The 13089-nt window shown below is 41.9% G+C and overlaps 1 protein-coding gene across 6 annotated transcripts in view; it reads right to left on the bottom strand.

Annotated features, from left to right (window-relative positions):
* Corin (corin, serine peptidase) overlaps positions 1-13089 on the bottom strand; it is a 230059-nt gene that overhangs the window by 53627 nt on the left and 163343 nt on the right. For all 6 annotated transcript variants that reach the window (XM_008770139.4, NM_182473.2, XM_063272920.1 and 3 more), the window contains 3 exons: positions 7113-7220; positions 4938-5048; positions 2904-3020 (listed from right to left, as the gene is read on the bottom strand). In XM_008770139.4, the coding sequence (XP_008768361.1) occupies positions 2904-3020; positions 4938-5048; positions 7113-7220 (336 nt within the window). The remainder of the gene's footprint in view (positions 1-2903; positions 3021-4937; positions 5049-7112; positions 7221-13089) is intronic.

Here is a 13089-nt window from a genome sequence, read left to right as displayed (position 1 = left end):
CCAAACCCTCTTGTGTGAAATGTTATACATTGTCATCTTGCATAAAAGATGTCACTATTGTCTTTCAAAGCCATCAGATTTATTTTTTCCTCCCTCAAGGCAACCTTAAACATTTTTAATAATTGTAAGCTCTTCATGACATTTTCAGACATCATGTATTCAATAGTTCAGCAAATATGAAGTACCTGCTTTGTGAATTCTGAATGGCAAAAGGCCACACCCTCTCTGTGCAGCATCTCTAAGTCTAACACGGTCCTGACCTACACCTCACGAGGCTATGAAAACACGACTTTACCAGAGGTGTTTATCAAGAACAGCTGAAGCAGACTAGGGCAGGAGGGCAGAGCTGCCCAAGGAAGTGTTCCAGACAGATGGAGTAAATTCTCAGGAGAAGGGGAGAACGGCTTTCTAAGCAGAAAAGCAACAGGAAAAGGTCTGTATATGACACATCATGGTCTTTGCTCTGTATGTAGCTTATAACACCTTCCCTTCCTATCTCAAAACCTTGGCCATGTGGTGCGTGGGTCTGCCATGCTCATCTAAACTCCCCACTTCTGAAAGAGCTCATCTCAGTCTTCAGCCAGATGTTTTAGAACATCTCCATCATAAGCTTTTGACAAGAGCTCTTTGCCAAGTGTGCACAACACACAGAAGCACAGCACCCTGAATTCTTGCAGCCTGAGCTGCATGGCTGGATATTGAATGTAAGCGCTCTCTCATGAGACAGAGAGCCCCATCAGTTGTTTTGTTAGACTGATTTCCCAGGAGGAGAAAATGACCCCATATTAGCTGTGTAACAACAAGAACTATTTATTCAGCTTTCCCCAGGCACTTGCCAGGCACAGCAGTCATTGTCATCTGACATTGTCACATGTGCAAACTGTGACCTAGAAAGTAGGGTGACTCACCTACAGCCACCCAGATAGCAAGTAGTAGTAGCACAGGGCTTGAAACTCAGCACCAAGCATGTAACGGCCATGTGCATTCCCACTGTGCAATGCTGATACTATATGAACCCACATGGGAGGTTATTAAGTTGGGGATATTCCACAAGACCCATGCTAAAAGGTTTTTATAGAAATTAGGTCTTAAAATAATCAGTGCGGAACTTAAAAAAAAAAAAAACAGAGATGATCACGTTTAAGACCCAACATGTTTTAATTTCTCCTTTCTGTTTAAGTTTCATGCATAGATATTGTGTCCCTTTTAAAGTATATTTAAATCTGTTGCTTGGCAATGTGAAACATTAAACTGCTTCTCTGAATGTGGCCAAATTCTGATGCAGTTACATTTAATTTCATGAGCCAATTCCTTCTATTTGGAATCTAATCACATTTAGCCGCATGCTACAAGCTGAAGTTTTCTCTTTATTAAGCCTAGTGAAGAGAAGGTTCCATAGCAGTGCAACAGTCTAAGCCTGTGGCGTCACCTCAGAGTCTGAGCCTGTGGCATCACCTCAGAGTCTGAGCCTGTGGCATCACCTCAGAGTCTGAGCCTGTGGCATCACCTCAGAGTCTGAGCCTGTGGCGTCACCTCAGAGTCTGAGCCTGTGGCGTCACCTCAGAGTCTGAGCCTGTGGCATCACCTCAGAGTCTAAGTCTGTGGCGTCACCTCAGAGTCTGAGCCTGTGACGTCATCTCAGAGTCTGAGTCTGTGACGTCACCTCAGAGTCTGAGCCTGTGGCATCACCTCAGAGTCTAAGTCTGTGGCGTCATCTCAGAGTCTGAGCCTGTGACGTCACCTCAGAGTCTGAGCATGTGGCGTCACCTCAGAGTCTGAGTCTGTGGCGTCATCTCAGAGTCTGAGCCTGTGGCGTCACCTCAGAGTCTGAGCCTGTGGCGTCACCTCAGAGTCTGAGCCTGTGACGTCATCTCTGAGTCTGAGTCTGTGACGTCACCTCAGAGTCTGAGCCTGTGGCATCACCTCAGAGTCTAAGTCTGTGGCGTCACCTCAGAGTCTGAGCCTGTGGTGTCACCTCAGAGTCTAAGTCTGTGGCGTCATCTCAGAGTCTAAGTCTGTGGCGTCATCTCAGAGTCTGAGCCTGTGACATCACCTCAGAGACTGAGCCTATGACGTCACCTCAGAGTCTGAGTCTGTGACGTCACCTCAGAGTCTGAGCCTGTGGCGTCATCTCAGAGTCTGAGCCTGTGGCATCACCTCAGAGTCTGAGCCTGTGACGTCACCTCAGAGTCTGAGCATGTGGCGTCACCTCAAACCTGTGTCCTTGGGAACGGGTTTCCAGCCTGTGCTGTTGAGGCATTATATATTTACTAAGAGAAAAGGTGACTCGTGTGTACAGAAATCCTGCTTAAGCAACTCCCAAATGATCTGGTTGGTTCCCCAAAGAGATCCACCAATACAGGAATGATCTGGGGACTGGGGTCACTGAGGACACTGAGGACACTGGGGACACTGAGGTCAATGGGGACACTAAAGACACTGGGGACACTGGGGAGACCAGGGACACTAGAGACACTGAGGACACTGGGGACACTGTGAACACTGGGGATACTGGGAACACTGAGGACACTGGGGACACTGGGGACACTGGAGGCACTGTGAACACTGGGGACACCGAGGTCACTGAGAACACTGGGGACACTGAGGTCACTGAGAACACTGGGGACACTGAGGTCACTGAGAACACTGGGGACACTGAGGTCACTGAGAACACTGGGGACACTGAGGTCACTGAGAACACTGGGGACACTGGAGGCACTGTGAACACTGGGGACACCGAGGTCACTGAGAACACTGGGGACACTGAGGTCACTGAGAACACTGGGGACACTGAGGTCACTGAGAACACTGGGGACACTGAGGTCACTGAGAACACTGGGGACACTGAGGTCACTGAGAACACTGGGGACACTGAGGTCACTGGGGACGCTGGAGACACTCACGGTCACTGCAGTTCTCCTCGTCACTCCCGTCCTTACAGTCTTCGTCCCCATCACACTGGAAGGTGCTAGGGATGCACTGTCCACTTCTGCATTCCACAAGGCCCTGGCTGGGACAAGCTAGGGGAGGCCAGGAGAATAGTCACCTTAGTCATTGGTTCTTCTTACCGTTCATACAAACCGCCATCGCCAGCCAAGGATGTGCTGTACATACACAAATGGAGGTAGCGCTACTTTTCTTTTTTAATTCCAAGAATTTCTGGAGTGGACAGTCTCCCTCCTTCTAAGAACTCCTCTTCACTGTGAAAGAACTTATGAAGAACTGCGTGCTTTTCAGTGACATCAGCAATGATAAAACTGCACTTATGAGGGGTATGTTTTGTGGCACGAACTGGGGTGTGTGTCATATATATGAATGACAGATGTTATAGCCCTCAATTTTTTTAAAAATGAGGGAGCTGAGGGAGAGCAAGAATATGAAAACAACCTTGTCTGACTTTACACCCAAGCTTTGCACTCCATGGCTTCCTAATCTAATGAGCTAATGAGATACTGTGCTTAAAGAACTCCCATAGTACCTACTACACAGTGAACACTTTATTGTCTGACGTATTGATGACTAGTATTTAAAAGGAGAGTGTCCGATTACCTTTAGAGTTCTGATTCTTGCGATTTCTCAAAGTTTTATACTTCCCATGTTTGGAAGTATCAAAAACCCAAGTTTCACGTGGTCTCAGTCTTCACTGAATTGGCATCTAACATGAAGACCCACTTCTTGAATCGAGGCTCCTCACCAGATGTGTTTTATTTGACTATCATGGGCTTGCTCTCCCCAGAACTTTAATACAGCAAAGAAGTAAGGATTTCAAATTATGTAGGGAAAGAGAAAGTCAACTATCATATTTATGGGACTTTTATACAGCTTTTATGTCAAAATACAAACTACGCTATTGACACTTCAAAGCCTCAAAGTATAAGCCAAGTGAACATTCAACTTCATATGCAACTTCTGTGCGTTCTGGGCTTACAGACTCATCTAATAGCAAATCAGAAATGTTGAGGCAAGATATTCATACTAAACACGGGCAGAGTATTTTCTCATTGTTATTTCCTAAACAACTCAGTATAAAAACTTTCCACAGAGCATTTACATTGCATTGTGGAGGATAAGGGAACTAGAGGTGATTTTAAGGTGTACAGGAGAAGTGAGATCAAATACATGCCTTTCCCTATAAAAAACTCGAGCATCCTTAGGTGGCGATATCCACCTAGATCTCTGTAATCCATGCAGATACGACAGGGAAACTGTACCAACCCTTTCTACCTATTGTACTAAAAGGTTTAGAGCTAAAATATGTGAGATACATCATTTTAATCATTTCAGGTCAGTTATACTATTTCAATATGTAACTGGCAGTATTAACTTTTTTCCCATTTCTGTTTTCTGAGGGGATAGCAAATCTCCCAAGGGGAAGAACATGGTTAACAGTCATACTTGTCATGACTGATGCCAAAACAAGTTCTTGTTTATCCAGAAACATAGTCTGATATGAAATGATAATCACTCTCACACACTTTCTGTGTTACACAGGACTGTAACAGGCTTCCTTCTCTCTGCACTCCTCCCATGTTCTCCCACAAATGGCCCCTGAGAGCATGAGGCTAAGCTGCTCATATATGATTTTCAGAGAAAGGGGTGGGGGCTGCTTGGTCTCTGGGAAGAGAATTGTTCTTGGAAAAGTCACAGATGTTTGAAGAATCCATGAGTAGACAGACAAAAAGCAGACTCTGCTGGGCCAGCCAGTTTAACTGTGGACTTTGGAGGGGAGGGACTTGAAGTCACAGCTATAAGCTTACTGTTCTCACACCTCTTGGATGCTCTACTCATAGACAGAAGACAGAATCAGATAGAGCGATGGCCTAAGAACCCTCCTCCCAGAGTGCTGTTTACGTAATGGACTTTGATTTCAATGTACAGTCTGAAGAGAGAAAGAAAAGAGAAAAACAAGCAAAATGAGACATCTCGGGGGAACTCACAGCAGTTGACCTCGTCAGACTTGTCCACACAGTCATGGTCCCCATCACACACCCACTCAGCCGCGATGCAGCGCCCGTCTCCACAGCGATGCTCTTTTGTGAGATTGCAATCTGGAGAAAAGGATATATCATGAAGATGGGGAAAAATGTACAGGAAACCCCTAGACTTGTGCTGCTCACAGTTCTAGCTGAAGACACTCACTCTCGTTCCAGCTCCATCGCTAATGTTCCTAGGACAGATAGATCTAAGTTCAAATGCTACCTTCTATCAGGGTCAGGCTCCATGCTACATCCTGAGGGCAAAGAGTCACCTGTTCCCCAGGACAGGTGCTCTAATATTGAATGTCTTGTTTCCTTTATTTAAGGAAAAAAATAAATCTATGACTTTTACACTGAGTCAAGTGAACAGAGTGAATCTTTGAGCTTCAAGATGCAGATGGCTGAATGATGCGTCTGACCCAAGTCTGCTGTGTTCCTAAGAATTATAGCATCTCTCTGGAAAGATGAGAGTCCTCTTGTGTCATCCCTCCTGATGCTAAGCCCAGGTTTTCTACTGGATTATCTTAATCTATAGCTCATGTTTGAAAGAATTGCTAAGCAAGAAAGGCAAACCATTATTGTTTTTATGATTTCTTTGCATCTGGATACATACTCTGTCCCAACCCACCCATTCCTGGAATTTGGCAAGTGAGGGGTTCACTAAGTGACAAGTTTCTTGTCTTAAAGGGAAGAATTTATACACTGCTTTATTCTGATCGATGTTGTGACATAAATAGAACGGCTCCATAAAGGTGTGGATCTACAAATAGCAGATGGAAAAATGAGAAAGTTTCATGTGTATCCATGGACACGGCCTTGGTCACAATCTCCTGAGCAACAATGGACCATAAAGCATATTTTAGGTAAATAAAGTAGAAATTATGGAAGCCATGATGCTTCCATAGAAGGAAAAGAAGTAGCCACAAGAGAGGAGCTCAGGCAGAACCAGAAGACCTAGCCATGTTTGGTCCACCAAAAGCAGAACAGGGCAATGACTGGTTCAAAGAAAACTATAATTTCTGCTCTTTAATGAAGGCATCTTGAAAGCATAGACTTTCTGACATCTGCTTGTCCTCAGGACAATGAAGGGTGTGGATTAGATGGCCTGTAAGCATTCCTCACACTAGATTCTGTGATAAACAAGATTCCAGTAGTCTCACATCCTTTGCCCCAAATATAGACAGTCCCGTATCTACAAATCACTAGAGGGTGGTTTGTACGCCTAGAATTTTCAATATTTTATGGATTTGGTGAGGGGAAGTTAGACAATACGTGTAGAAACTACCAATTTTATTTCCTAGCTTGGGGCTCTTTTCTGACCATCTCCACTCCAAGACTTCCTTTGCCTCACATTCCTATTCTTTCTAGCATCCCTCTTGAGAGTCACCAATGCTGGTCCCTGTTCAGCGTCTGTCTTCATTCAAGCTTGCTCTCTGGTACACACTGCGAAGTTCCTGCTGTCAACAATACAATGCATAAAATACAAAGCTTATCTCGAAGCTATAAAGATCAATCAGCACGAGTTATTTTTTCTGCTTTAGATTCAAAAGACATGATGCAGAATTGAGTATGTTCCTTCAGAGGAAGGTTTGTGCTTGGGAAGGCAAGAAACTAGCATTTGGACATAAAGCCAATCTGTCATCCTAATCCTTGGTGACCATACTGTACAAGAAGTTGCTACAGTGCCTGGAAGTCAGCTGCTCTCGGGGGCGGGAGTCTTCGGTCACGTGCTGGGCTTTATAATTTCTCTGAACAGTTTTGCTCAGGAGCTCAAAATCTAAATATGAGACAGCTCTAGCCAGAAGAGAAACAGAACGTGACACAAAAAAAACACCAGCACTGTAACAACCATATTATCTTTCTACTATACTTCCTTAATCTGCCCTTGTGTGACTGTTAAGCGAGGAGGATGCTGGTCCATAAGGCACAACTGAGAGCAGTGTTTGGACACTTTCCTTTCTAAATAAGAAGGAGGTTTGTTGTTGCTGCTGCTGTTGTTATTTTGTTTTGTTTTATTTTGTTTTGTTTTGCTTAATTTTACAACTGAACCTCCTAGTCATTCAGGAATCAGACAGATATTCGTTCTTGGCCATATGTGGTTTTTAGTGAAACCCTTAAGAACTCAAAATCACTTACCACAGTTTTGCTCGTCGCTCAGGTCCCCACAGTCATCATACCCATCGCACACAAGGCTGTGGTGGAGGCACTTGCCTGTTCCACAGTGAAACAGATCCTCGCTGCAGTCTGCAAACAAGGGAAGCTACAGATGTGTCATCAGAGCAGAGTAGATACACAGGAGTATCTAACTGAACACAGGCTAGGATGTGAGGGAAACCTTGATGTTGACCTGACCCATGCCTGTTGTCTTACAGGTAAGGAGTTAGAGACGCTCACCAGCTGGCAGAGTCGCCGAGAACCAGGACCAAGCCACTGGTTCCCAGGTCAAGTACTCTTGTCTCTTTCTAAAAGTCTTCATCTGACTTTTACTTCATGTTGCTTGAACTTAATTTACTTTGACAAATAAAAATGACAAAAAAGACCTTCTTGGGACACCATAGTAAGTTTACCTGGAATGGTGGGCTTTGGTGGAAGGAATGTAGTTCTTCTCATACACATCTCCTTTACAGGGAAAGTCTAGGCTGGTGTAAATGCAGTGGCCATAAGCCATAGGCATGGGAGGGTTGACATTTCTTACCACACAAATACCATTGCCTCTGTCAGTGGCTGTTTAATACCACCATCGTCAAGTAAGTAAGCACGTTCCCAAGATCATGGTGGCAAAATGAGACTAGATGACATGGAAAACTTAGGAAACTTAGAGTTAATGTGGAAATAAAATGCATACACAGAAAGGATTTTGTGAGCTCCGACTAGTAAGACTGACTGATTAGACTTCAAAGATGTGGGGAAGTTGAATGTCAAAAGCCCAGAGCCAGGCTCCCTTGGGCCACCTTTAACACCATTACTTGATACTTATTACCCTCTTCATGTGACCTAGCATCTTGGTGACCACTAGAAAAATCTTTTGGAATGTTCAAATAGACTATTAGTTTCCACCAACCAAATGTTGTCAGTTAGCATCTAAGACCAATAGCTGAAGTTTCCCTGCTTTTCTGTAGCCCAACTGTCTGATGTTTTCCATCAATGTATTTGAAATGTCTTTACTTAAATTTTTCTTTTGTTACTATAAAACTTCATGGAACTGCTACCATTCTGGAACATAGTACTTCAGTAAAGCAAGTCTGTGTTTCTTGATATTTGGCTACAGAACAAAACATCTCTTGTGACACTTTAAGTTGAAAGCTGATTCTTTTGTTAAGTTTATCAATATTACTAGGAACACAAGATTTGCCCTTGGGTGGTCTAGATCTCTTTTATTAGTTCTGTCATCCAACTCAACAAATCTCTAAGTTGGTCTCTGAAACTGGGATAAAATAATAATAAGTAATGTTTTGGAGGATAGTTCAATAAAAACGAAATGTGAAAGATACCAAGCCAATTCAAAAAGGAAAGGGGTGCTTGTGTCAAGCCTAGCACTGGAATATCAGAAACTAATGTAGAATTTATGATCTCTGACCACCATCTTAAACCATATGTAAACATTAACTCAAAATAAATCGCATACCTAAGGGAATGAGTAAATATTATAAAGCTTCTAAAAGAAAACATAAGGGGAAGTCTTTGTGACTTGGAGTAGGCAAATCGTGCTTAGATAAGACATCAAAAGTATAAGTTATTCAAAGATATCATTGACAAAATGAAGAGACAAGCAAAATTATAAAAAAAAAGTAGCTGTAAACTATCCTTAGGTTTCACATCCAGCATGAACACACACACACACACACACACACACACACACACACACACACACACCAGTGCAATCTAACAACTCCATTGAAGGAAGAAGACTTGAATTAAAAGCCTTTGCATATAAACAAGTGTCTAAGTTCATTAAAGGAGCCCAACATTCCTAGGTGTCAAAGAAAGGCAAATTGGAACCACAAAATGATTCTATTATACATTCAATGAGGAAATTCAAATAATGGTAAAGATTTTGTAAAGCAGAAACTCTCACACATTGTTGGAGAAGATATAAAAGGACTCCACTATTCTAAGAGTTTGGTACCTTCTTATGAAGAAACTGCAACCTGTCATACAACTAATTCATATTTTCTATTCATAAGATTTTTATCCAAGAGCATTTAAACGTTGATTCATACAAAGACTTGCATGTGAATACTCACAGCAGCCTTATTCATCATAGCCCACAGCTGGAAGAAGTCCAAATGTTCACCAACTGATGAACGGACAACAAAATAGAGTGCATGATTACCATGGAACGCTATCCAGAGGTTAGAGAAACCAAATACCTGACATATATGACTAAGTTGATTAGCCTCATAATGCTCTACTTAGCGAAAGAAAACAGAATCAAAGTCTTCATACTACATGACCCATCTATAGAATTCCCAGGAGATAGCACATTTATAAAGATGGATTTCAGAGCAGTGGTTTCCAATGTCTGGAGGTTTAGAGTGGGGACCGACAGAAGATGGGTGGGAGGGAAGATTGGAACAAGCTGAGGAACTTAATGACTGAATTGTGATGATGTTTGTAAAGTATATAAGTTCACTAGATTCCAGTGGGTAAAATTTACAGTATATACATTATACCTCAAACAACCTCTGTGAAACATTCCATCCCATGTTTAATAACCGGGTTCCAGGCATGTATTATCGTTTTTTCCTTACTAAGACTAAATTAAGTGTAAAAATAGGTTATGATAGGAAGGTTGTTTCCCCCCATTTAAAATTAAAAATAAAAGAACAAAATTAGGTTTCTTCAGGTTGTTGAGAAGGGCTGTGGTACATGAACAGGATCTCAGAGGAGTGGCTACAATGGTAAATTTAGCATGCTTCAAGTAAAGGAAATACAGAAACAAACGGAAGCAGTGAGAGGAGCTGTTGAAGGTTAAGGACTCAGTGCTCAGACCCCAAGTCCTCTGAACTCCACAAGATCGCCTAGAACATCTCCTAGGATGTGAGGAGCAAGCATGTCTTTAGTATCACAGGCTAAGCTTGATAACAATAATTATTACCCAAAGTCTTTGCCACCTGATTTCCAATCTCTCTCTGAGTTCTAAAGCCAAAGAGGATAACTAGAGTCTATGAAAACCATAAAGGAGACGGAAGAATAAACATTATGAAATGGTATCAAATAGTAACATTGATCATTATATAGTACATTCATTATTGAGTTACACACATATTCAATAAGTATTTGTCATTCCCAAGTCAATCAAAAAGGAGGTCTTTGCCATTGAGCTAAACAGTGTATACACATTTATTTCAAGAAAAATTTCTTCTGTGCGGAAGCATCTTAACTTTTAGAATCACCTCATTTCAAGAATAATATGGGTCTTGAAGATCCTCTATAGCAATTTTAAGTGTGTGTGTGTGTATATATATACATATATATATATATGTATATATATTGCATACTTTCATTTCTTCCAGCATGAATAATTTTCAAAGAAGGATGGAATAATAAAGGAAAATAAATAAATACAAGAACTAAGAAGAGGTGCCAGTCTTCAATGGATAGTCCTGCTTCGTACTGTGTGGCAGAGGGACAGTCCTGCTTCGTACTGTGAGACAGAGGGACAATCCTGCTTCATACTGTGAGACAGAGGGCATCCCCTATCCACATGCACCCCTCTGCTGAGTGAGGTGTAGGACACCTGAGCACAGGAAGCTAAGACCTTGCCTTTGATATCCACCGGGCACATGAGGGAATGGACCCTTAGATGCATATAGTTCTTTGAAAACGTTTCAAGGAACTTTTCATTTTTCTTTTGTTTTAATCAATTGTTCTTAGGAAGTCTTGAATTAATTTAGAAGAACACGCATTAGCCAGGGAAATAGGCTTTTCCGTTTAACAATCAAGTGTATGAATCCATGCATTCCCCAGAGAGAAGAGGGGAAAATTAGAAATCATGAATAAAATTCTCTTCTAGCAGCATGTTTTTGTTTCTCTGATGGTAGGAACATTAGGGAATCAAATACTCCATTTAGAATCTCATTGACCTAAGAGCACACCAAAAACTTCCAGAAGTTTCTGTGAGTTCTTTGAAACCCATTCTGGATGTTTGGTAATCCATACTAAAGCACCTCATCAGAGATATTTTTAAGATTAGCTTTGGGTTGCCTAAACTACTTCAGAAATGGAGGGTTCTTTTTTAAATTAAGATTTACAGAGTTCCAAGTTCAGCTTCCATTGTCAGGACCTGCTGGTGAGAAGGAACTTTTCAGAAGTTAGATACCAAATCAGCTGCACTTAGAAAACAGGGCTGTTACTTCCGTACTGCTTCAGGAATCAGGAATCACTCAAAACCTAAACCAACACCTCAGGCAGCCAGGAACCCACGGCAAACAGCAAAGATCACAGTGGCTCCTTTTATTTGGGTAAATGTTTATTTGTGCTGAAAGGAGATGTGGTCATCGTAATTTGGGGCCAAAGAATCATAATTTTCAAAAGGTGCTTGGTGCTATTTTCTTAGTTCAAGCATAATTTTTGCCTGGACTTAAGTTAGGTGTTTTTGTACCTCCAGCTCTCTCTCTTTTTTTTTTTATTAACAGAGAACTTGATGGAAAAATGTTTCTTCTGAAGTTCTTTCATGTAAATATTTACTTCAGGTTGGCATCTGATAAATACACTATAGACCTTTGTCCCTCAAAATTACCATTAAATTAAAGCTTAACGCTAAGAAACAGAAGGCCTTTTTAACAAGGACTTCCTTTAGTTCGTCCAGTGCCCCACTCTATAAACACAAGCTGCTTTGCCTCAATTCGAGAAGCTTAGGTTACATTCATAGAATTTTAGAGAGTAAAGGTTATTTTCACACAATCTTCTCACTGGGAGATGACCAGGGAGGTTAAAAGACTTACCATGGCACCGCCTCATCTCTTAACAGACCTGTAAGAAGAGGCTGGCCTTGATGAATACCTGGATTTTTTTTTCTCCCACTGACTCCCCCTGGAGGAGAGTCCTCCCTGCCATCCTACTGGAGCTTCAGCTGGAGTAATTTACAGTTGCTCAGGAATGGCTGTTTAACAGTGGCCTTGATTGCAAGCCACTAGACATGGGTAGAATTCCCATCATGCTCTCAGCTGTAGCAGTGACAATGTGTCCACATATTGCAAATGTCACCCACTGGTTAGAGAACCACCATCCTAGCTCATAAACACAGTCTATAGGTCTAGCCCTCTAGGCCTAGCCCAAACCTTCCTTTTCCCATCAGCCTCTCTCCATATCTTTGTTCAAAGTGACCCTGTTTTCTAAGTTGTCACTGCGTTTACACCATCTTGTTTGGTTTTTATTATACCTCTTACAGTATTCTTTTCAAATAACATATTTGAAATGTCATATTTAGTACCTGATTTAATCACTAAGGTTTAATGGTGTCGGAGAAAGACTATAAATGTTCTCTTCTAGGTTTGGTGCAGCAACTGTAATCTTGAAATCACATCAGGGGTTGGGGATTTAGCTCAGTAGTAGAGTGATTGCCTAGCACCCTGGGTTTGGTCCTCTACCCCAGAAGAAAAAAGACAAAAATAGCAAAGAAATCACATCAATTGCCTGCACCGGGTCTGTCAACAATCAGTCATGAATGAGGGAGGGGAATCATAGAGTTCCACTCATCCCTGACAAAAGACTGAGTGCTAGAAGGTTCTGGAAGGGTGGCAGTCATTGTCTTCAGTTGTGTTTCCAACATCGACCTTGCCAAATTCTGATGGATAGTGCCAAAAGCTATGGTCACACAGATGCCACCAGTTCCACTCAGTGCATTACAAGACCAAGCAAAGAGTCAATAATGTGAAGGGAACTTGTGAGAGGGAGGGGTTTGACAGGGGCAGAAGATAAGTGTAATTAGATTGCGTTTTATACATGAAAGAAATGCCAAAGGCAATTTTACTAACCAAAAGGAAAAAGAAGGTTGTGTTTGTGTGTTACTCCTCTGATTAGACTAAAAAAAAAAAAGCTATACGGAAAGCAATCAAAATATAATGTATCTACTCACTGGGTTTCTACAAAAACGTATCTACTACTGGGT

Source organism: Rattus norvegicus, chromosome 14, assembly GCF_036323735.1.
Source record: "Rattus norvegicus strain BN/NHsdMcwi chromosome 14, GRCr8, whole genome shotgun sequence".
NCBI lineage: Eukaryota > Metazoa > Chordata > Mammalia > Rodentia > Muridae > Rattus > Rattus norvegicus.
Note: the sequence above shows the minus strand (reverse complement) of the source record. Positions and strands in the feature narration are given on the sequence as shown.